Source organism: Artemia franciscana, chromosome 4, assembly GCF_032884065.1.
Source record: "Artemia franciscana chromosome 4, ASM3288406v1, whole genome shotgun sequence".
In the NCBI taxonomy this organism is placed as follows: Eukaryota; Metazoa; Arthropoda; class Branchiopoda; order Anostraca; family Artemiidae; genus Artemia; species Artemia franciscana.
In genome coordinates, this window is record NC_088866.1 from 11,065,885 (window position 1) to 11,087,551 (window position 21,667).

A 21,667-nucleotide genomic window follows, 5' to 3' on the forward strand; every position below is an offset into this window, starting at 1 on the left:
CAAAAAAACCTTGTTTGCCCTTTCACCTTCCTCTCTTTTGTTTTAGTTAACTTATTTAGGATTAAATAATTGATAGCACCACAAGGCTTGCTAAAAATTAAAAAATCGATCAACTTATATTTTTTTCTTACCAGAAAAGTTTTGATCTTTCGACTAGAGCATAAGCATCCCCATCTTCAATGAAGGATGAACATTGGGCGCACTGAAAACATTCCGGGTGAAATGTGTGGTCACCAGCAGCCATCACAGGTCCAGATATAATCTGAAAAAATAAATACTCAACAACATCAAAATTAATTGGAAAATATTACCCTTGAGAAAATCTAAACCAAATTTTTGTTCTTGAAAAAAAAAACTAACTTTCTTGTCATTAATTTTTCTTCATTTTGTGTCATCCAAAGAACAGGAAGTTAAAATTAGAATAACCAAATTTTAGTCTGCTCCTGATACAATTTTCATATTCTCATATAAAAGTTTAGCCAAAAATAAATTTCAAAAATATGTTATTTCCTCACCCCCTCCCGCCCCCCTCCCTTCGTCACAGGATGTCTTGAGAGTTTTTGATGAAATGTTACTTGAACAAGTTTGGCTAATAATGTTGTTACTGGTTTTAAGCAACCTTTACCCGACTTTCCAAAAATAGAGGGGATAGCACTGGTAATGGTTCTCTTGTGTCTCTATTTTTTACTGCCTCTATCTTGTACTGTGGTCTACATACCCTATGCGTTGCGGTTGTCTTGTCTTGTATAAGAGATGTTTTAATGTCGCTCCTTACTTTCAGTTGAAAATACTTGTTTTTTTATTTAATTACCTTTTAAAATAGTGAAACTTTTAAACTTTAAATATGTTAAAATTGAAAATAGTTTGACTTTTAAACCTTCATTTTCTAATTTAAGTTTTTAAATTAATTTTTAAATTAAATTAATTTTAAATTAAATTAAATTAATTTTTCCAATCGATGACGTCATGCTCCGTTTGTGCTGGCCGAGGAACACTTGAGTAATTATTTAGTTTCAGTGTCTCTTATGCATCATTATCAGTTGCACCAGCCACCAGTTGCTCTCAGGGGGTACATGGGGGATACAAGCAATGTAAATCTTAAATTTACAATACAGTTTATTCTGCTTCTTCATGCACAGGTTGCAAAAGATGAACAATTTTTAACTGTCCTAATAATGTTGTGAAAAGTCATACTTCAGAGAACATGCATTTATGAACAGAGCATCAAAGGCCAAAACTGAGTCTATTAAAGATAATCATTAGGTTATCATTCTATTAAAAATAATCATAATCGTTTTTCTTTTTGGAAACAAAGAACTGTAAGCAACACTGGAAAAGGAACCTTTCTTTGTGACAATTAAATAAAAAAAAACTAGTTTTTTTTAACTGAAAGTAAGGAGCGACATTAAAACTTAAAACGAACAGAAATTACTCCGTATATGAAATGGGTTGTCCCCTCCTCAACGCCTCGCTCTTTACGCTAAAGCTTTTAATTGTTTTAAAAAGTAGAATTGTGGCAAAGAGTCAAACTTTAGAGTCAAAAGAGTCAAGTTTGGTAACACCAAACTTGATGAATGCTGTACATTTGGAATCAACATAATAAGCAAATTCTTTTGATGCATCTATTGGAGTCAAAATTCCATTTTTAGAATTTCGATTACTATTGAACCGCGTCGCTCTTTACTTGCAACAACACATCTAAATCCTTTGTGTGGATCTAGAAATCTTACTAATAAATTATTTTGCCCTTACTATACTTATCAATTAAACTGTTCAAAGAAAGCTCTTATCTACGGTCAAATAGTCGGACCTTTGGGGATCAAAAGACCCCAGATCTTATTCCAACACCCTTAATTCATCAGCCCAAAAAAAGCAACCTATAACCCTTTCTAACATCTTGCTTGGACTATTTTGAAGACTAGTTGGCCTATATTTACTATGTGACATCGGGTCCCTTATTTTTATAAAGCGAGGGGGCCAGTTTCAGGTCTCTCCTTTTCTAACAAACCAGAATTTCCTACATTTTCATCTTATCACCAATCTCTCCAATAAACCTTATGAATTCAAATCCTAAGTGAATTCAGTGCAAGAGAAAAATTATACAATGCAAATGATTTTCGATTTATTTTTCAAGGAGACTTGACAAATCTTATTAGAAAAAAAAGATGTCACTCTTCATTACCATAGGGACAAAGGAAACGAATCAAAATTAATTAAAAAGAAACCAGCAGTAATTAACTATATTTCAATGGATAACTTAAACAAAATAAAAAAGCAACAATGATCGACTGTATGAAGTACAAATAATTGGATTTCAAAAGACACGATCATATCCTACTGAATAAATGAAAAGAAGAACAAAAAGCGATTCAATGAAAAGAAAAAAAAACTGAGATTTCGAGTGTTTTATTAAGTGTTCATTTAAATGATTAGTGTTTTATTTTAAATGATCGATATTATTTGGGTGTGACAACGATAAAGGGATGTCGTACATGCTATTTTCAAAAATAGAAGCAAGCAAACGCATTGCCTTATTAAAGAGTATGTGCCTGTCATATATTATTATTATTTTTCCCGACCTATTCATGTGAACAGCGCGGTTGTAGAAACTTTGGAGGGGGCTCATTTACTGAGAAATCGAAAGTTATAGTTTATATAGACCGAAAGATATTGGAGGACAGCAAGTTCATCTAAGACCCCCCCCCCGTCCCCTGATTCCAGATCCAAATTTTGATATTTAAAAAGTCATAAAGTCCTAACTAGGATACATCCGGAGTCAAAAAGATCCTGACATTTCCTGGGGTAATGACCATAAATAAAATTAATTATCCCGATCAGGCTTTAGTAGAGAAGCCAAGCCTGTTTGGTCTTGGTTGTCCGATCAGTCTAGAACTCTAGGATCATTCAAAAGTCAAAATTCCCCAGAGTTTTCCAGGGCTGTACTCCTGACAACAGCAAACGTACCTTAATACACCAAAAGACGTTATGTGCCCCCGTGTTTACAAAATAAACTACCTGTAATATATCAAGATTAGTTCGGCGAATCAAACTGGAACTTGTCAGGGAGTGTTACATTTCGCTACAAGATATACCAAAGGGTTCACCAGCACAATCGATAGAACAAAAAGAAACAAACGACAAAAATGAGCTGAATGAAAGCCAAAAAAAGATCACAATTTAAAAAACAATGGGATTTGAAAGCGAATCTAGTCCATTCAGTTGAGACTGCAGCTATTACAAAAATTTTTTAATCCTACGGAACAAAAAACTTACCTCGACATAGCGTATAAAGAATTTGATACAGGTTTGAAAAAAAACTTTTAGCCCACTTCACTCTATAAATCATCTGCTAAAAACAAGCCTACGAAATCAACAACCTTCAAGGGGGACCTAAACTCAAGGAAAATTGAGTCAATATTTAGCCTGTTTAGAAAAAATGAAAGTAATCAGATACGTCTAACATATAGATTCCCGCGCACTTTTTTTCAAGTTGCTAAAAAAAAAAATCGGTTTCCGCGGAAAAATTTTGGGATGGCGAAGGATTGTAGGTCAGTGGCGCCAGTTTACGAAAATGTAGGCAGGCAAGTATTTTTCACTTTTAATGAAGATACATAAAATGATATTTTGCAAATCAAGGGGGCAGTGTCCCCCACCAATTTACACCGCTGGTGCGGGTAATTCTATAGAAATGGTAGTAAAATACTAATAATGTTATATTTATCATCGAAATATTTACCTCCAATTATCATCTATTCACCCTCTAGTAGATCATATCGATCATAGCTTGATATCATAACCTCCCTTGCTCTAGTATGTTACCATCGATGGCATGATTTTCATGAAGAAGTAAGCATTAGATAAGTTTTGACGCAAATATATTTTGTCGAGTTCATCGTCTTTTAAAAAGAAATGAGGTTCATTAATTGCTTTGTTTTGTGGGAAGATGGAACCTCGTCCATCATTTCTCTTGAGAGTCAATTACGTTTACAACCACTTTTTCCAAAGAAGACAAAAAAAAACACAGGCGTTGCAATACACCAGTGTTGTGACGTTTGTACATTAAAATATTACGGGAGCATTTTCAAGACACCGTTTCTTTTTAGACACTTTCCAGAGTTTTTAGTTCAATTAGTTCTATTCCAGTCAACGTATTACTTTTGGAGTGTTTCATAGAGCTTCCATGGCTTCGATACTTGATTAAATGCTTTTTATTTATTTTTTACTGAATGTAAAGGGCAGCATTAAAACTCAAAAAGAACGGAAATTACTCCATATATGAGGGAGGGTTTCCCCCTCCTCAGTCCCTCGCTCTTCACGCTAAAGCTTTTTAGTACTTCTAAAAAAAATGTCTTATTCTAATTAAACAGCCCTTACGTTTCAAAGTCAGCCATTCGAAGTCAAACTTTAGTGCAAAGAGTGAGGTATTGAGGAAGAGACAACTCCTCATTTACGGAATAATTTATGTTCGCTTTAAGTTCTTAAGTTGCGCCTTATTCTCACTTCAAAAAAAACATTTGTTGTTTTATCTAACTTTTGATCCTTTCAAATAATACCAGGAAATCCGGCAACCTCTCCATGAACCAAGGTCCTCCTGCATAAAGTACCCCTCAAAAAAAAACCGGACAATTCCATCCTCGCAGAAAGTCCCTCCCAGAAAATTTTTCGTTAACACAATTTCATTTAAAAAAGACTTTATTTTCTGACTGTTTTTCAAGTAGATTATAAACACGCATTCGTGATCTTTCTTCGAGCAAAAAAAAAATACAAAGTTGCCCATTTTTGCAGATCTCTACAGTAAGGTTATCAGATACGCTGAATCTCATAGCACGAATCTGCCGCGACTTTTAAGATACTGCGACTTTTTGGCGGTGTTTCCCTTCTTTTTTGAAATCCAGGGAATTTTACTAAGGTTTAAGGGCCAAGGTCTAACATTAACCAAATGATATGGGTGATTTAATTGATTCATTATTCTCTTGTGTAGAGAGTCATTAGAGTCATAAAAACATAAGATTGAATAATAGCCACAGAGAATTCGAATATCAATAAGACAATCTGTGAAAAGACTACAATTGCAGTAATATAGATATATGGGTTAACACTAAACTTAGTAAATCTTATATATTTGGAATCAGCACAAAAAGCCAATTCTTTTATGTATCTATTGATGTAAAATTTCCGTTTTTAGAGTTTCGGTTAGTCATTCCTTCCTTACAGTTCCTTACCACGAACTGTTTGATTCAAAGCAAATACTCAAATGGAAGAAATAATACACAAAATACAGAGATAATTTTCATTAGTTACAAGAATTTACAAACGTTTGGTACTAACAAAATCAGTGCAAATATATTTGCGGCGATAATTCTGATACCCTGTCATTTTAAGCCATCGAACTGACGATCGTATAAATTGACAGTTATGTAATCATAAACTCGAAATCATGGTTTTGGGACAGAATCCCAATTTTTTTTTTTTTTTTTTTTTTTTTTTTAATTACGTTAATTTTTTTAAGACTATGAATTCCGTTTTGGTGAGTAAGTTGTTCTTGGAGTTCTTAGAGAGTGTCTACTATTTATATTTCTACATAGGAAATAGTCTTATGCGCTGGACCTAAACCAATACATAAAGAAATATCTGGAATTTGCAGTTGAAAGAAAGCAATCCTTTTATAATAATGAAATTAATATTCCCCGAAATATAGTAAGTTTTGTATATTGCAAACCTATTGAATTTATTACGTTAAAAAAAGGCAAGAAATCCAATGATGATTCTAAATCATCTGGTAAAAAGCTTAATATGCGCAATCTTCATTTATATACATCTTTCAATAATGCTTTGAATTGAACATTCAAATTAAATGCAGCCCTCTATTTCAAACAAACACTCCCCTTGAACAACGACACCCCCCCCCCTTTCTCGACATGGACTCCTACGGAGGTACCTGCTTAACCATGACGATTGCTCTGTGTTGGATGCTCAAAATTCCCTGGCAATCCTTTTTTTCTGTGAAAGCGAGGTCTCAAATTAAATTTAATGATGTCATTTATTTATGGAAATGAGAAAAAACAAGTGGAAGCGTAATTTAATGATTTCATGCAGCTGATATTACCAGTCCTTTATTTACCTTTAATCTGATATTAACCTCTATATACCTTTTTTTATGAATTGGTAATGTTATCGATTACTTCTGTTTTTAGCACTGAAGATGCCTAGTTCTAAGCAGGCAAAATATCGGTCGTGACTGACGTCTTTTCTTTTCTTTCTGCTTTTTTACTTTTCTTTCTATCGTAGATCCGTTGTTTTATTTTATTTTTCTCACTTTGTCCTACATCTTAATCGCAGCTATATTTTTAATACAGCTTCCCCTTTGTTTTTGTGTTTTTTGTTGTTTTTTTAGTATACAGCCACGCCCCAAAACGATGCGTCCTCGAAGATAAAATTCAGCGTATATGTCGCACCTAAGAATCATTCTAATATGTTTTAATCCAAGAATTTATATCTACGTGTTCTCTACGTGTACGTGTTCTTGCCGTTTTCTAAAAAGCTTAATATGCGCGACCTTCATTTATATACATCTTTCAATACTGCATTGAATTGAACATTCAAATTAAATGCAGCCCTCTATTCCAAACAAACACTCCCCTTGTGCAAAGACATCCCCTCTCTCGAAATGGACTCCTACAGAGGTATCTGCCTAACCATGACGGATGCTCTGTGTTGGATGCTCAAAATGCCCTGGCAATCCTCCTTTTTTCTGTGAAAGCGAGCTCTCAAATTAAATTTAATGATGTCATTATTTATGGAAATGAGAAAAAAAACAAGTGGAAGCGTAAATTTAATGATTTCATGCAGCTGATATTACCAGTATATTGCACATTAACAGAGCCGAGCCCTTTCATGGTGACGTAGCACTTCCTGATTCTATCAAAAAGTAATTTTTGAATTTGAATCGAATTTAATTTGTAAGCAAAACGGTATCCTGCAATTCGGTTTTGGGTTAAGAGGTTAAGATTCTAGCAGGATGGAAATAGACAATTTACGACTGTTGCTCAGATAAATGTGGACTTAGCCTGCGTTCAATGTGGTTATTGCAATTGATTTTTGGCATTCAATAGACAAATGGAGTCATTGAACTGTTTTCAAAAGCGCTTATCGAACCCTATTAGATTAATTATTTATTTATTGTTCTTTGAAACTCAGTAAGCTAGAAATTCCTCCTTTCACAGACAGAAAATTATTGGTTTATTTTTCTATCAGCATAAACCTCCTGTGGTGGCGCAGTGGATTGAACTCTACTTTTTAATACGAGACGCGGAGTTCGACCTCATCTGCAGCAATCTACTCAGGCTGAAAATTTGAATCCGGCAATGAGTATGCGAATGCTTCTCAATAGTAACCCAAACAAGAAGAAGACCGGTATAAACTAACAATATTTTGGATTAGTTTCAAAGGCTCTATGGCGTTGCAAGATTATTTTGAAACTCAAACCGCGTTCAATAGAGCACAATAGTGACATTGATTCAACAACTTATTGCAATTAGCTCTGTTGAACGCGGGGTTTAAGCACTCCATATAACTGCAGAGGGATTCCTCCCATCCCCGCTGTACGCATTTGTGGTACAGATTGTTTTGAAATTTCAGACGCGGCAGCTTCCAAAACAATCTATCCTTTTTGTATGAAAGCCGGAAACCAAATAAAATCCAAAACGACTAACATGATGTCATGTCATTAATTTATAGAAATGAATAAAAAAAGCAGAAGTAGTGTATTCAATTATTTTATGTATGACAATGCCATTCAATTGAAAATTAACGCTGTTTTGCTCTCTGCGGAGTGACTTGGCATCCGAATTGTTTTCTCAGTAGTTCCTCTTTCTCAGTACGTCTCTTGTCAGTAAATCCAAAAAAGTAAAAAAACAAGGTTTTTGACTGAATTATATGATTTTTTTCAAAATGAAAGTAAAGAGTGATATTGGAACTTGAAAACAGCAAAAACTATTTCGTATATGAGAGGGACTATTCCCTCTTAAATCTTTAAACTTAAGCTTTATAGTGAATTAAGAATATTTCTTATTCCAATTCAATGGCCCTTGCGTTTCAAAAGTCGTTCTTAAAGAGTTTAGACGAAAAGTCAAGTTTTAGTGTAAAGAATTGGGGGTTGGAGAGGGGACAGTCCCCCTCATATACAGACTAATATTTGTGCGTTTCAAGTTGTAATGTCACTATCTAATTGCATTTGAAGAACGAACGTGTTTTTCTGTTCGTTTCCCTTGGTTTTCTTTCTTTCTGTTCTTTTATATAAATAGGAAAATGAAAAATATTCTCATTTAAATATTGGTAAAAACAAAGCTCCTGGCAACACTTACTCCCCCCTCATAAAAAAATTTCTGATGGCACCTACGATGTCGATAATCATATGTATGTGAATACAGCCTTTAACGTTACAAGAAAAAAATAGTCTGCAATAAGAGGTGGGCATTCACCTCGTAACATCTGTACTACAGGCGACGCCCAGAAATATTCTCGGAAACTAAGGAGATTATAGAGTAACTCTTCTCCCCCCCAAAAAAAAAAAATTCTTTTATATTTATCTGAAGGCTTACGAAGACACAGGAAATCTGGTTATAAAAAACTTATTTTTTGAGACTTCAGGCATACCTCCTCCATATACAAAAAGATCCATCAGCCCTCCTCCATAATGGCTGATGTGCAATTATACACCCCTGTCCATAATTTTATTGAAGTCCAAATGAATCAACTGAGTTAAATAAAGCTTTAAAACAATTGCCTAAATCAACTGTTTATTTTGCATGGACTATACGAATCTTTAGGATCCTGAATCTTTATGCACAGCTACGCGGCATTACTGCCTCTGAAACTGGAAAGCTCGATGTACAGTTTTAGATACTTTTAAATCTATTGGGTATCCATTGGGTATAATTTTCACTCCATGGATTTTTGGCGCCCTACATATTTGGAATCATAGAGATCAATAGCCGTACTGAAGTAAAAAGAGATGTGGCTTCAATATTCTTTTTTTCACCAGACAACTTGCCATGGAAAAAGTGTCGTACAAATTTCAGAGGGGGCTTAATCGATTGGAAATAGAAAGTTCTAGTCCTCTTTTAAGAGTTCAAATAGATTGGAGCAACCGGCCAGGGTCTGATCTAGGGGGGCTGAGTTTTCTGGCGCCCTCATTTGTATTTTTTTTCTCTTTTCCATCAGTTTTTATAGTTGAGCTTGTCAATTTTGTCAATTTTTGGCACCCTTGTCGGATTGGCCTCCCAGGATTTCACTCTTGATCCGCCTTTGCAGCCAGCCGCCCCTTGCACGCCCTATCTAGCAGCATATCCCTCCCCCCTCAACCTTCAAATACATACAATCAAACTTTTGAGGCAGCCTTTTAGTTCAACTAAACTAAATGAGCTAATAAAGGCAATATATGCAACCAAATTATCAAAAAGAAGTATTTGCAAAATGTCAGGAATGACTACACTCACAACATTTTCAAAATTTTCACACTGAAATTTTCCGGGCATGTTGAGGGTGATGTTGAAAGAAATCAAAAGGCACTACATATATCCATATTTCCAAATGGGCACATCTGAAATTTCTCAGAAACAGCAAACAGCATATTAAATCAGAGCTTTCGGGGTGTGTTAAACCAAATCAAAGAACACTACGTGCATCCAGGTTATCAAACGGGCGTATCAGCGATTTCTCAGGAACAGGTAAATGTACTAAGTTGAAACTTCTAAGGAATCTTGAGGGGGTTGTTGACAAAGTAAAAAGAGATTAGGTGCATCCAGGTTGTCAAAAGCATATATCTGCAATATCTCAGGAATGTCAAAGGTCGTTGAGCTGAAACTACGAGGGACTAATGAGCGAGGTGCGTCTTAAACTATATCAAAAGACACTACGTGAATCCAGACTTCCAAAAAGGGGTACCTGCAGTATCCCTGGAACGGCTAAGGGTGTTAAGTTGAAATTTATAGGTAATGTTAAGGGGGATATGGAACTAAATCAAAATATCTCTAGTGCATCCAGGCTGTAAAAATGACGAATTTGTTACATTTTAGGAACATCTGAGGGCAGGTAAGAAATGTCGAGGAGGATATTGAATTAAATAAAGAGATACCAAGTGCATCAAGGTGATCGAGATGGCATATGTGCAGTATATCAGGAATAGTTAAAACTTAATTAAATTAAAACCTCCAGGGAAAGCTGAAGTGGATGTTGAACTAAATCGAAAGACATTACATACATCGGGGTTGTCAAAAGTGTGTATCTTCTATGTCTCAGGAACAGCTTACAGTATTAAGTTGAAACTATCAGGAGATATTGAATGTTCATCTATATTATTCAAAGGGCACATCTGCAATATAGCAGGGCCGGCTAAGAGCATTAAGTTGATACTTTGGAAGAATATTGACGGATATTGAACCAAATCAAAAGACACTAAGTGCATCATGGTTGTCGTAATTGCAAGTATGCAATATCTCAGGAGCTAAAGGTAATAAATTGAAGGAAAGTTGAATTAAATGAAATACCCTTTGTTCATCTGGGTTGACAAAAAAAGCGTATCTACAATATCAAAGGATCAACAAAGTGCACTAAGTTAAAGCAATCGGGAAATAACGAACTAACCCCCCAGAGACTACATACATCCAGGCTGTCAATATGGCGCATCTACACTGTCTCATGAAAGTCTAAGGTGTTAAGTTGAGAATTCCACGAAACTTTCATGAATTTATAGGGTTTTCTTCAAACTTTCTCACAAACTTGCATTGATTTTAGTTATTTATGTATTTAAATTTCAGTTGATTCCTGTCCCCGCCCGTCTCCAACCCAATTTTCAATCATATCTCGTTTTTAACGAGTAGGGCAGACCCAATGAAAAATCAAGTTTCAAATTAGGTTTTTAACGGAAGTTTCTTTTAGCTGTTCAAGTATTTATTGTGTCAGCTAGTTCCCTCCTTAGACGCTTCCCCATCAGAAAAATCCTCCCCGTGTATAAAATTTTCCTCGATCAAAATAACCTAATTTCGTAACATTACCGGTTTATTTAAAATCAACTCTGACTTATTCTTTTTATTTTCCTCCGTCAATGTACAAGGTATTTCGCATAGAAAAAATTGCTCCAATGCATTCATTTGAAAACTTCAACCAATTCTTACTCCCTTCTTTCAAACCACACTCCCTCCTTTAACTCCCTTCAAACCACAATTTCTTGATGACATTTGTCATCACCTTTAGACCTGTTACACATTTTCACCTGTAACAGTTTACTAGTTGTTGGTTTCTTGCTAAAATGGTTCCACTAGATTTTGTAATCTCCATGCTTCTAATTTTCTGGTGAAAAAAAATCAGTAACTTAAAAATAAGAATCGGTAACCTGGAAATTAATCAGCGAAGTAGCGACCGAAGAGAGACATGAAAACACTGCCTCAATAAATGTACATCCTTTTAAACACCCGTTCATTTCCGAATCCAGCTATTATCAAAGTTTAATTGCATGCGTGTTGTGCGTAAACGTCTTCCACCCCTTATTAGTAAAGATGGTAGGAGTAGTGAAGAATTTAAAAATAGAATAGCCAAGGCTCTCGGTGTTTTTGTCACAGTTAGAAAAACCACATTAGAATTATGGAAGTGATGACAGTGGTCAAATATGTCTCTGAAGCATGGGCGCTCCAAAAAGCGGATGAAGATTTGCTAGACGTTTTCCAGAGAAATTGCCTACGGACTATTTTGGGTATCGGACCGACTGATCGTATTTCAAACTATAGGCTGTACGAAAAGTATGGTTCAATCCAGCTTTCCAGGGCTAAAATGAGAGAAAGGTTGAGGTGGCTAGGGCACGTTTTGAGGATGAAAGATGACAGATTCCCCGAGATTTTCCTTTTCGGCCGACCGTTTTGGCCTAAACGGAAAGCAGGTCGTCCACGGTAGGAGTGGGAGGATGTCTTAGAGAAAGATTTGAATAGATTGGGATGTATGAGGAGCCTGCGTAGCTGTGTTGGTCTTAGGCGGTTTGGTGCTTCGGTGAGTTTTTAGTAATAGCTAGCAGTAGATCATAAATCTCATAGGGGCTTATAGTCCAATAACGGTTAGTTGTATCAGAGAATAAATATTTTGAACTCCCTCCCTCCAGACTCAACTTATTTTAACACATTAGGGCCCCTTTGACCTAGCACCTTAGTGTTGTAAGTTTAAACCCCGTCAGAAAAGAGCTTTTGGCCCTTGTCAGGGCATATTGTCGGAGAAACTAATATTTGATTCTATTTTCTGTTTTGCATTGGGGTCTCCTTAGGCCAAGGACTTGAGGTTTCGAGTCGAAAATAAAGAAGCTGGGGTGGATAGGAACTCGCCCCCAAATGAAGTTCCGCTTGACCCACGGATTTAAGGATTAAGTTTCAAACTCATCAGGGACAAACATTATTTTAACCTATTTCTGGCCCCCCTAAAGCAAACTCCTCCCCCAAAAAAGAGCTTCTAGGGAAAATGCCGTCTCTGAAAATGTACGGGGAGAATTTTGCAGCGAAATGTATCAGTGTGGCCGGAGAGCTACACAGCTGGCCGTTTTCTAGTCTTCTGTTTACGATCATTCAACATTTTTTTTCATAAGGCATGTCAAGCCTTAAATTTTTTAAAGCAAAAATCCATGGAGACTATTGCAGACCAACTTAGGGTCCCAGGAGTCGATTTCATATTGCCAAATGCACTGTCCTATGATACATATTTTTAATTCCAAATATCACATCGTTATTGACTCAACATTACATCCTTTTTCCATGACCTTTTTTTTAGGATAAAAAACCGTTTTTCAATTGTGCCGAAATCTGTTACCATTCCAAACTAAAAGGAAACTTCTTTTAAATATAATTCACGAAGCTCAGTTGTCCAATTTAAATACATCCAAAAATTTTGCAAACTAAAAAATTTAGCCTAACCAACACCAAGTTACTTTACCTGATTGCAATGTTGACACAGCTCGCCAAATTTTGCCCAATAATGAAACTGACAAAAAAGTATCCCATCCTTTTCAAAATACCAATTATTCAATTTCATGGTGCAGACAGAACATCTAGAAAATAAGGAAAAATATTAACTTGTCTATTAAGCAAAGCCAATATCAATATGTTTTCCATAAATATTCATAGAAAAACATTTATTGGTTTACAAGACAATGAGAAAAAAAATACTAGGAATAGCCCACTTTCAGAAATCACACACACACCAGATGAAGCGTGTTAAGCTTGACAAAAATGTGCCACGTATAGTGGGGATGGTACCTAGCGTGGCGAAAATGCGGCATTGGTGACGCATTAATGTGTATATCAAGGGCTGGAAAGTAGGCAATCCCTCGTTATAATGTCATTTAAAGAACCAAACTCTATGTATTAGCATACATGCTAATACATAGTGATTAGTACTAAGCCATTTAAAAAAGTCAGTTTTGAACGATATGAGCTAAGTCCTGGGTGGCAAACTAACCTATTGATAAAAAAAAAACTAATCAAATGGCTTAAAGGTTCAGCATCTCATGTTTGGTTCAATCTAGCATTCATCTTCAAAATGCATGTGACTTGCTTTTTAAACTTTATCGCATGCTGACCAACGGTCTGTTGCTCAATTTAATAAAAAAAAAAACAAGTTTTTTTAAATGAAAGTAAGGAGCGACATTAAAACTTAAAACGAACAGAAATTACTCCATATATGAAAAGGGCTTTTCCTCCCCAACGCCCCGCTCTTTACGCTAAAGTTTGACTCTTTCTCTTAACTCTACTTTTTAAAACAGTAAAAAACTTTAGCGTAAAGAGCGGGGCGTTGAGGAGGAAAAGTCCCTTTTCATATACGGAGTAATTTCTGTTCGTTTTAAGTTTTAATGTCGCTCCTTACTTTCATTTAAAAAAAACTTGTTTTTTTTATTTAATTTCTGGACGTTTTTTTAATTCATGCATGTTTTGATCTTGGCTCTCCGCACATAAATAATTAAAACAAAATTTGCATATTAATTTTCTTTTTGGCTAAATGGCTTTCTCATAGTTGTAATCGGAAGATTTTGAGAAAAAGGAGAGAGGGAGGAAGCCTAGTTGCCCTCCAATTATTTGATTACTTAAAAAGGCAACTAGAACTTTTAATTGTTTTACGAACATTTTCATCAGTAAAAAATATACGTATTTTACGAATTAACTGACGTAACGAACTTCTATATTCGTATATTTTTATTGCGTATATGAGGGAGTTCACCCCTCGTCGATACCTCGCTCTTTACACTAAAGCTTAAATTCTGTCCCAATTCCTTCAGAATGACCCTTGAATCACAAAGGCCGTAGAATAAATGGTTGAAATTACTAAAAATACTTTAGCGTAAAGAGTGAGGTATTACGAAGAGGTAAACCCCTCATATGCGCAATAATTTCTGCTCGTTTTAAGTTTTAATGCTGCTCCTGACTTTCAGTAGAAAAAAAGCTTCTCATATTTATTTTTTCATTGTTTTTTTAAATAATGCAAAAAAATCCTGCGCCCCCTTCATTGAAAGTCTCTTCCCCCGTGAGAAGTTTTTCCATGGAGAGATCCTCCCACGTAACCCCCGCCCCCCCCCCACCTCAACTCTCCCTCCAAAACCAAAAAAATCCCCCTGAAATAGTCAGTACACTTCCCAGTAACCATTACTATATGTAAACACAGGTCAAAGTTTATAACTTGCAACCCCTCCCACGGGGACTGCGGGGTAGTAAGTCGTCCCCAAAGACATAGTTATTAGGTTTTTTGAATATGGTGAATAAAACGGCTATCTCAGAATTTTGATCCGGTGACTTTGGGGGAAAATGAGCTGGGAGGGGGCCTAGGTGCCCTCCAATTTTTTTGGTCACTTAAAAAGGGCACTAGAACTTTTAATTTCCGTTAAAATGAGCCCTTCCGCGACATTCTAGGACCACTGGGTCGATACGATCACCCCTGGAAAAAACAAAACAAAAAAAAAAAAAAATATACACGCATCCGTTATTAGTCTTCTGGCAAAAATTGCGAAATTCCACATTTTTGTAGATAGGAGCTTGAAACTTCTACAATAAGGTTCTCTGATACGCTGAATCTGATGGTGTGATTTTCGTTAAGATTGTATGACTTTTAGGGGGTGTTTTCTCCTATTTTCTAAAATGAGGCAAATTTTCTCAGGCAGGAACTTTTGATAGGTAAAATTAATCTTGATGAAAGTTATATATTTAAAATCAGCATTAAAATTCGATTTTTTTTATGTAACTATTGGTATCAAAATTCCATTTTTTAGAGTTTCGGTTACTATTGAGCCGGGTCGCTCCTTACTACAGTTCATTACCACGAACTGTTTGATCTCCTGATTCACTCAGGAGAATCGGGAGTGCAATGCGTGATTGGAGGCCAATCATTCAACGCTTCCCGTGTTTTTCCCTCAAATTTCTCCAGGTACCCATTAAGATAAGAGCTGGGCACTCTGACTGAGCTCACAGAGTCACACCATTGACGCCGTCCCAAACCCAACAACCAGCGACACCAGAACTCGAACCCTTATTCTCAGGATTTCAAGTTTAGCGCTCTGACAACTCGGCTAGGACGGACTAATGTATGTCAATAGCATTAGTTGTTTATTAATAGCATTAAATAGTCAAATGGTCAAATTGAGCTATGATAATCAAAAAGTGCCAATAAAGCTCAAAAATGAATTATATGCAAAACTTAGTCAAGGGAGGTTGTAATAAACGATTGGCACAATTGCAATCCCCCCATTTATTACTGTTGCATGAACAAAAAGTTAATAAAATGTCTTTTACGATGAAAGCTTCTTAGACTGAGATTTTCTCCCTTTTTTAGAAATATTTTCATTCTTTTATAGAATACATAAAACAAACTATTATTTCTATATTCATCTCACATAAAATATTTGATGATTATTGATAGTTACACGTTAAGTCCTGAGGTTAGGAAATATTTTGCATTTTCCAATATTTGTTATAATATGTTTCACATAATTCACCAGCTGCTGCATTTCTTTCAAACCTCTACCCATTTACGCAGGCCCCAACGTACCCACCTCCGGGTTAGAAAAAACATATATAATCTACAAACAAGAGCCATGCTTCGCTAAATATCAATCAGTTCGTGGTAACGAACTGTAGTAAGGAGCAACCCGGCTCAATAATAACCGAAACTCTAAAAACGGAATTTTGATACCAATAGTTACATCAAAAGAATTGTATTTTTATGCTTATTTTAAATATAAAAGTTTCATCAAGTCTAGTTTTACCCATCAAAAGTTAAAAGCCTGAGAAAATTTGCCTTATTTTGGAAAATAGGGGGAAACACCCCATAAAAGATATAGAATGTTAACAAAAATCATATTGTTAGATTCTGCGAATCAGAGAACCCAACTGTAGATGTTTCAAGCTCCTATCTACAGAAATGTAAAATTTTGTATTTTTGCCAGAAGACAGATCACGTAAGTGTGTTTTTTTTTTTTTTTTTTTTTTGTTTTTTTTTTAGGGGTGATCGTATTGACCCAGTGGTCCTAGAATGTCACGAGAGGACTCAATCTAACGGAAATTAAAAAGTTCTGGTGCTCTCATTAAGTGACCAAAAAAATTGGAGGGCACCTAGGCCCCCTCCCATGCTAACTTTGTTTCCATAGTCACTGGATCAAAATTTTGAGATAGCCATTTTGTTCAGCATAGTCGAAAAACGTAATAAATATGTCTTTGGTGACGACTTAATCCATAGTTGTCGGGGGAGTGGCAGCAAGTTACAAACTTTGACCATTTTTTACATATAGTAACGGTAATTGGGAAGTGTACAGACGTTTTCAGGGGGAATTTTTTACGGGTGGGGGGGGTAAGGTTACGTGGGAGGATCTTTCCATGGAGGAATTTATCATGAGGGAAGATAATTTCCATAAAGGAGGCGCAGGATTTTCTTGCGTTATTAAAATAAAACAACGAGAAAATAAATAAAAAAGTTATTTCAACTGGAAATAAGGAGCAGCATTAGAACTTAAAACGAAAAGAAATTATTACGTATATAAAGGTGTTCGTCTTTTCAATGCCTCACTCTTTACACTGAGAGTTTCAGTAATTTCAACTATTTATTCTATGGCCTTTGTGATTCAGGGGTCATTCTTACGGAATAGGGACAAAATCCAAGCTTTAGTGTAAAGAGCGAGGTATTGACGAGGGGGCGAACCCCCTCATATACGTAATAAAAATATACAAATATAGAAGTTCATTACGGAAGTTAATTCGTAAGTTACGTATATTTATTACTAATAAAAACGTTCGTAAAAAATATAAAAAGTTCTAGTTGTATTTTTAAGCAACCAAAAATTCGTGGGCAACTAACTAAGCCTCGTCCCTCACCCCTTTTTTATCAAAATTGTCCGAACAAAACTATGAGAAAGTCATTTTGTAAAAAAAAATAACATACAAAGTTTGTTTTAATTATTCATGTATGGTGAGCCAAAATCAGATCATGCATTAATTCATAGACGTTCAGAAATTAAATAAGTAAAAAAAAAAGTTTTTTCAACTGAAGTAAGGAGCGACATTAAAACTTAAAACGAACAGAAATTATTTCGTATATAAAAGGGACTGTCCCCTCCTCAACGTCCCGCTCTTGTCACGTCTCAACGTCCCGAATTACCATATCGGTTTGTTCTTGCTTTAACGAGAACTAACTTATCTTGCTTTCTCGTTTTTGATGGTAGAGGTTGATCAGGTAGAATGGCACGGTGCTGAGAGTTAGAAAGCAAGAACTTTCCAAAACTTATCAGAGTTTCGTATCGGTTTTGGAGTGACGGCAGTCCTAGCAATTCCAGAGCCTTTACGTAGGAGATGTCACGGCGGGCCAATATGATCGATACCGCTCGCTTCTGAACCGATTTAAGCTTCTGACAAAGATACACTGTTCTAAGTGCTGGGGGCAGCCAAACAGGACACGCATATTCCAGAATGGGGCGGACGTACGTTAGGTATGCAGACTTAATGCTCTCTGTGTTCGTACTGAACCTACGCATACCGTTTAAAGTCTAAACTACTTGCGGGATTTAGCCCTTCATGACCAAAAATACACAAAAAGGCCAGGGTTACAAAACAATTGAACAAAAAAAGACACAGCTGGGAAACACATACCTTCCCGTAAAAAAACTGTGGTTTCCCTTACACTAGATGTTTGTAATCCAAGGATAGGTGGGATAAAAAAAACTTAAAAGGCATCAAAAATTTGTTTACATGCATTTTCCTTAATTTTTAAGTTAGGCAAAAATTGTAGGGTGGTTTCAAACCCACTCCCCCTAGACATGATCTTGGTGTAATCCTACGCTATTTTTCTTATAAATACTTACCAATTTTTCATAACATATTCTGTATTTTTACAATTCACAATATATCCGAAAAACAATAAGACTATAGCTTATTATTGCACAGCTTGACACTTACATATCAACTGATACGAAAAAAAAAGAATTAACTCAAACCCTGCCAATTTAACCGAGCCACTTGGAGTTAATCCAAAGACGTCACTTAAAAAAACAGCTGTTTCGTAAAATTGTGTAAATTGCCGGCAAATATGCAATTAGTTAATTCTTGAGACAAAATCCACAAAATCTGTCAAAATTGCTGAATTCAATAAATTTTAAAAGATATTATTCCGTGAATGGGGGAAAGGGGGTCAGAGAATTAATTAGAAGTTGCCCGTAGGAAGAAGGCACATTTTTAGGCTATTATTTTTCCATTTTACCATGAGGGGTTGTCCTTCAAGCAAAACTCTGGATGGAAAACCCTTTCTTTTGTGCGCAAACAAACTTTCACAAAAATAAAAACAAAAAAGTATAAAGAATATATCTTAAAAGTCGTGTTAAAAAATAAGCATGCATCTTTAAAGATGAGTTGCCTTTATCAATTACCTTTATTCACACTTCGGAGCGACATAAGGTTTAATGCTAAACCTGTTCGGCTCCCTTGTTGGGGTGGCAACTATATCCGTGAATATCCGAAATATTGTTCAAGTCGACATTCACCGGTGAATGTTCGAAATTCCTTTTTCTCTGCTTGGATTCAATTAACTTTGCGAGTAAGCCTTTTCAGTCTGATACAAGCTATGATGGTAGAAGTTAAGTTAGTTAAGTTAGCTATGATGGTTAGATTATGTAAGTTTAGGTCAGGTTAGATTAGGCTACGTTACATTTGGTTCTAAATATCAGAAATGGGTTAAAAACCAAAGCTAATCTAACCCCACGTAACCAAATTTAATTTATTCTTAAAGAATTAGGACAAAAATTCAAGCTTTAGTGTAAAGAGCGAAGTATTCACGAGGGGGCAAACCCCCTCATACGTAATAAAAATACAAATATAAAAGATGGCTACCTAAGTTAATTCATAAGTTACGGATATTTATTACTAATAAAACATTCGTAAAAAAATAAAAAGTTCTATTTGCCTTTTTAAGTAACCAGAAATTGGACGGCAACTAGGCCTCCTCCCCCGCCTCCTTTTTTATCAAAGTCGTCCGATCAAAACTAAGAGAAAGCCACTTAGCCAAAAACACATTAATACACAAATTTAGTTTTAATTATTCATGTGCGATGAGCCAAAATCAAAATATGTATTAATTCAAAAACGTTCAGAATTCAAATAAAGATCAAAGAAATCAAATAACTGCAAGTATGGAGCGACATAAAAATTTAACGAACAGAAATTATTCCGTATGTGAAATGGGTTGTCCCCGCCTCAACGCCTCGCTCTTTACACTAATTTTTTTTGGTTTTAAAAAGTAGAGTTGTGAGAAAGAGTCAAACTTAAGCGTAAAGAGCGCGGTATTAAGGAGGGGACAAAATTTTTCATATACGGAATAATATCTGTTCGTTTTAAGTTTTAACGTCGCTCCTTACTTGCAGTTAAAAAAAAAAACTTTTTTTTATTTAATTTAATAAAAGAGAAGGATCTTGCGGTCAGAGAAAAATTAAGAACAAGATAATTAATCTAGCTTATAGCTTATAATAAGGTAAAAAAATAAAGCTTAATTGTAACTGTACACAGAGCCGCTCATAGGTTTGGTGGTGTCGGGAAAAAAATTATTTACAGCGCTTCTAAACCAACCCAAATATAAGCAAAAAAGGCGAATCAAATTTAAAAATTTTATCGGAGTACGCAACCCCAAAGCCAGGACACACTCCTCCCTCAGCCCCCTATATATATATATATATATATATATATATATATATATATATATATATATATATATATATATATATATATATATATATATATATATATATATATATATATATATATATATATATATATCATTTATAATATTATATGATCATCGATGAAAAACACCGTTTCCAGAGTGAAAGGGAATGTGTCACCTACTTCAGCATACACATAGCTTGCTCTATCAAATGTATTCTTCCAAACAAAGGGATTTCAGGGTGTTTTTAATGTTTTTTGAACAGTTTTTACTGTTTTAAAAAGTAGAGTTGAGAGAAACAGTCAAACTTTAGCGCAAAGAGCGAGGCGTTGATGAGGGAACAGCCCCTTTCATATACGGGGTAATTTCTGTTAGTTTTAAGTTTTAATGTCGCTCCTTACTTTCAGTTAAAAAAACTAGTTGTTTTTTATTTAATTTCTATAAGAATCAATTGTGAAGACAAGTTATGGCTTTAAAGTTCAGTTCACACACATGCTTAGTTAGACATCCTTGTCTATGCATAATCATTATCTACCAATCGTCATTCACTTTCTCTTTTCTAAGCAGCCCTTATCGTTGCAAAGCGATGATGGTTAGAAATAGGTGTCTAGCTAAGAAAACGTGAGAATGGGGCTTAACGAGACTGACTGCAGACAACAGATATTTAATGACACCGTCTGTTGACAATTTATCTATAGCATCGTTTTTCCAATTGCGTCAAATCGCTGAAATTAGATGAGATTTATTTTTCAAACATAGGAGGCAGTGTTAAAGTTTTTCATTTGTTCTGTGAAAGTACCCAAAAAAGTTTATTTTAATGAAAATATAGAAAAACGGAATTTTTTTTCGAAATTAAGTAGAGAGGGGCCAAAAGTAATTGGTGGGCATGATCTCCCCGCCAAATTGACGCAGCTGCATTTTCCTAGTCCCAACCAAATGAGACCGCTGCATAACTATATTGATTAACCGATATTTTCCCCTAAACAATTTTTCCAGAAGAAACAAAATCTGAACAAGACTACTTAAATGACAGAAACTTTTTATGAAACTGCCAAAATTGGTGTAAAATGATTTTCAAGTCCCTTAAAATTAACTTCAGACGATACTTAATCAGTTAATTGACTTTTTTACTTATTTTTTGTTGTCATGGTTACATTCTGGTAAGGCATTTTCATCTTTTTCGTATACAATTATTAATTCTGTCCGTGGTGTTTGCAACTTGCTGATTCAGAAGGAGCAATAAACAGAAACAAATAAATAGTAGAGAGAGAGAGAGAGAGAGAGAGAGAGAGAGAAAGAAAGAGAAAGAAAGAGAAAGAGAGAGAGGTAGAGAGAGTTAGCAAAGGATAGTTGAAGTAAGATTTATAAGACATTATTTACTACAGTTGCAGAGCCTCAACCCCCCCCCCAAATTAAGATGATTAGCTATTAATTAAATTCTCAATTACGAAAA

At 35.3% G+C, this 21,667-nt stretch overlaps 1 protein-coding gene across 2 annotated transcripts in view; it reads right to left on the reverse strand.

Moving 5' to 3' along the window:
* LOC136025978 (LIM domain kinase 1-like) overlaps positions 1-21,667 on the reverse strand; it is a 142,758-nt gene that overhangs the window by 99,334 nt on the left and 21,757 nt on the right. Inside the window, exons 2-4 of one of the 2 annotated variants that reach the window (XM_065702109.1) lie at positions 18,368-18,468; positions 12,967-13,081; positions 132-262 (exon numbers count right to left, since the gene is read on the reverse strand). In XM_065702109.1, coding sequence (XP_065558181.1) covers positions 132-262; positions 12,967-13,065 — 230 coding nt within the window. In that variant the 5' untranslated portion in view covers positions 13,066-13,081; positions 18,368-18,468. The remainder of the gene's footprint in view (positions 1-131; positions 263-12,966; positions 13,082-18,367; positions 18,469-21,667) is intronic. The other variant, XM_065702108.1, reaches the window with a different exon arrangement.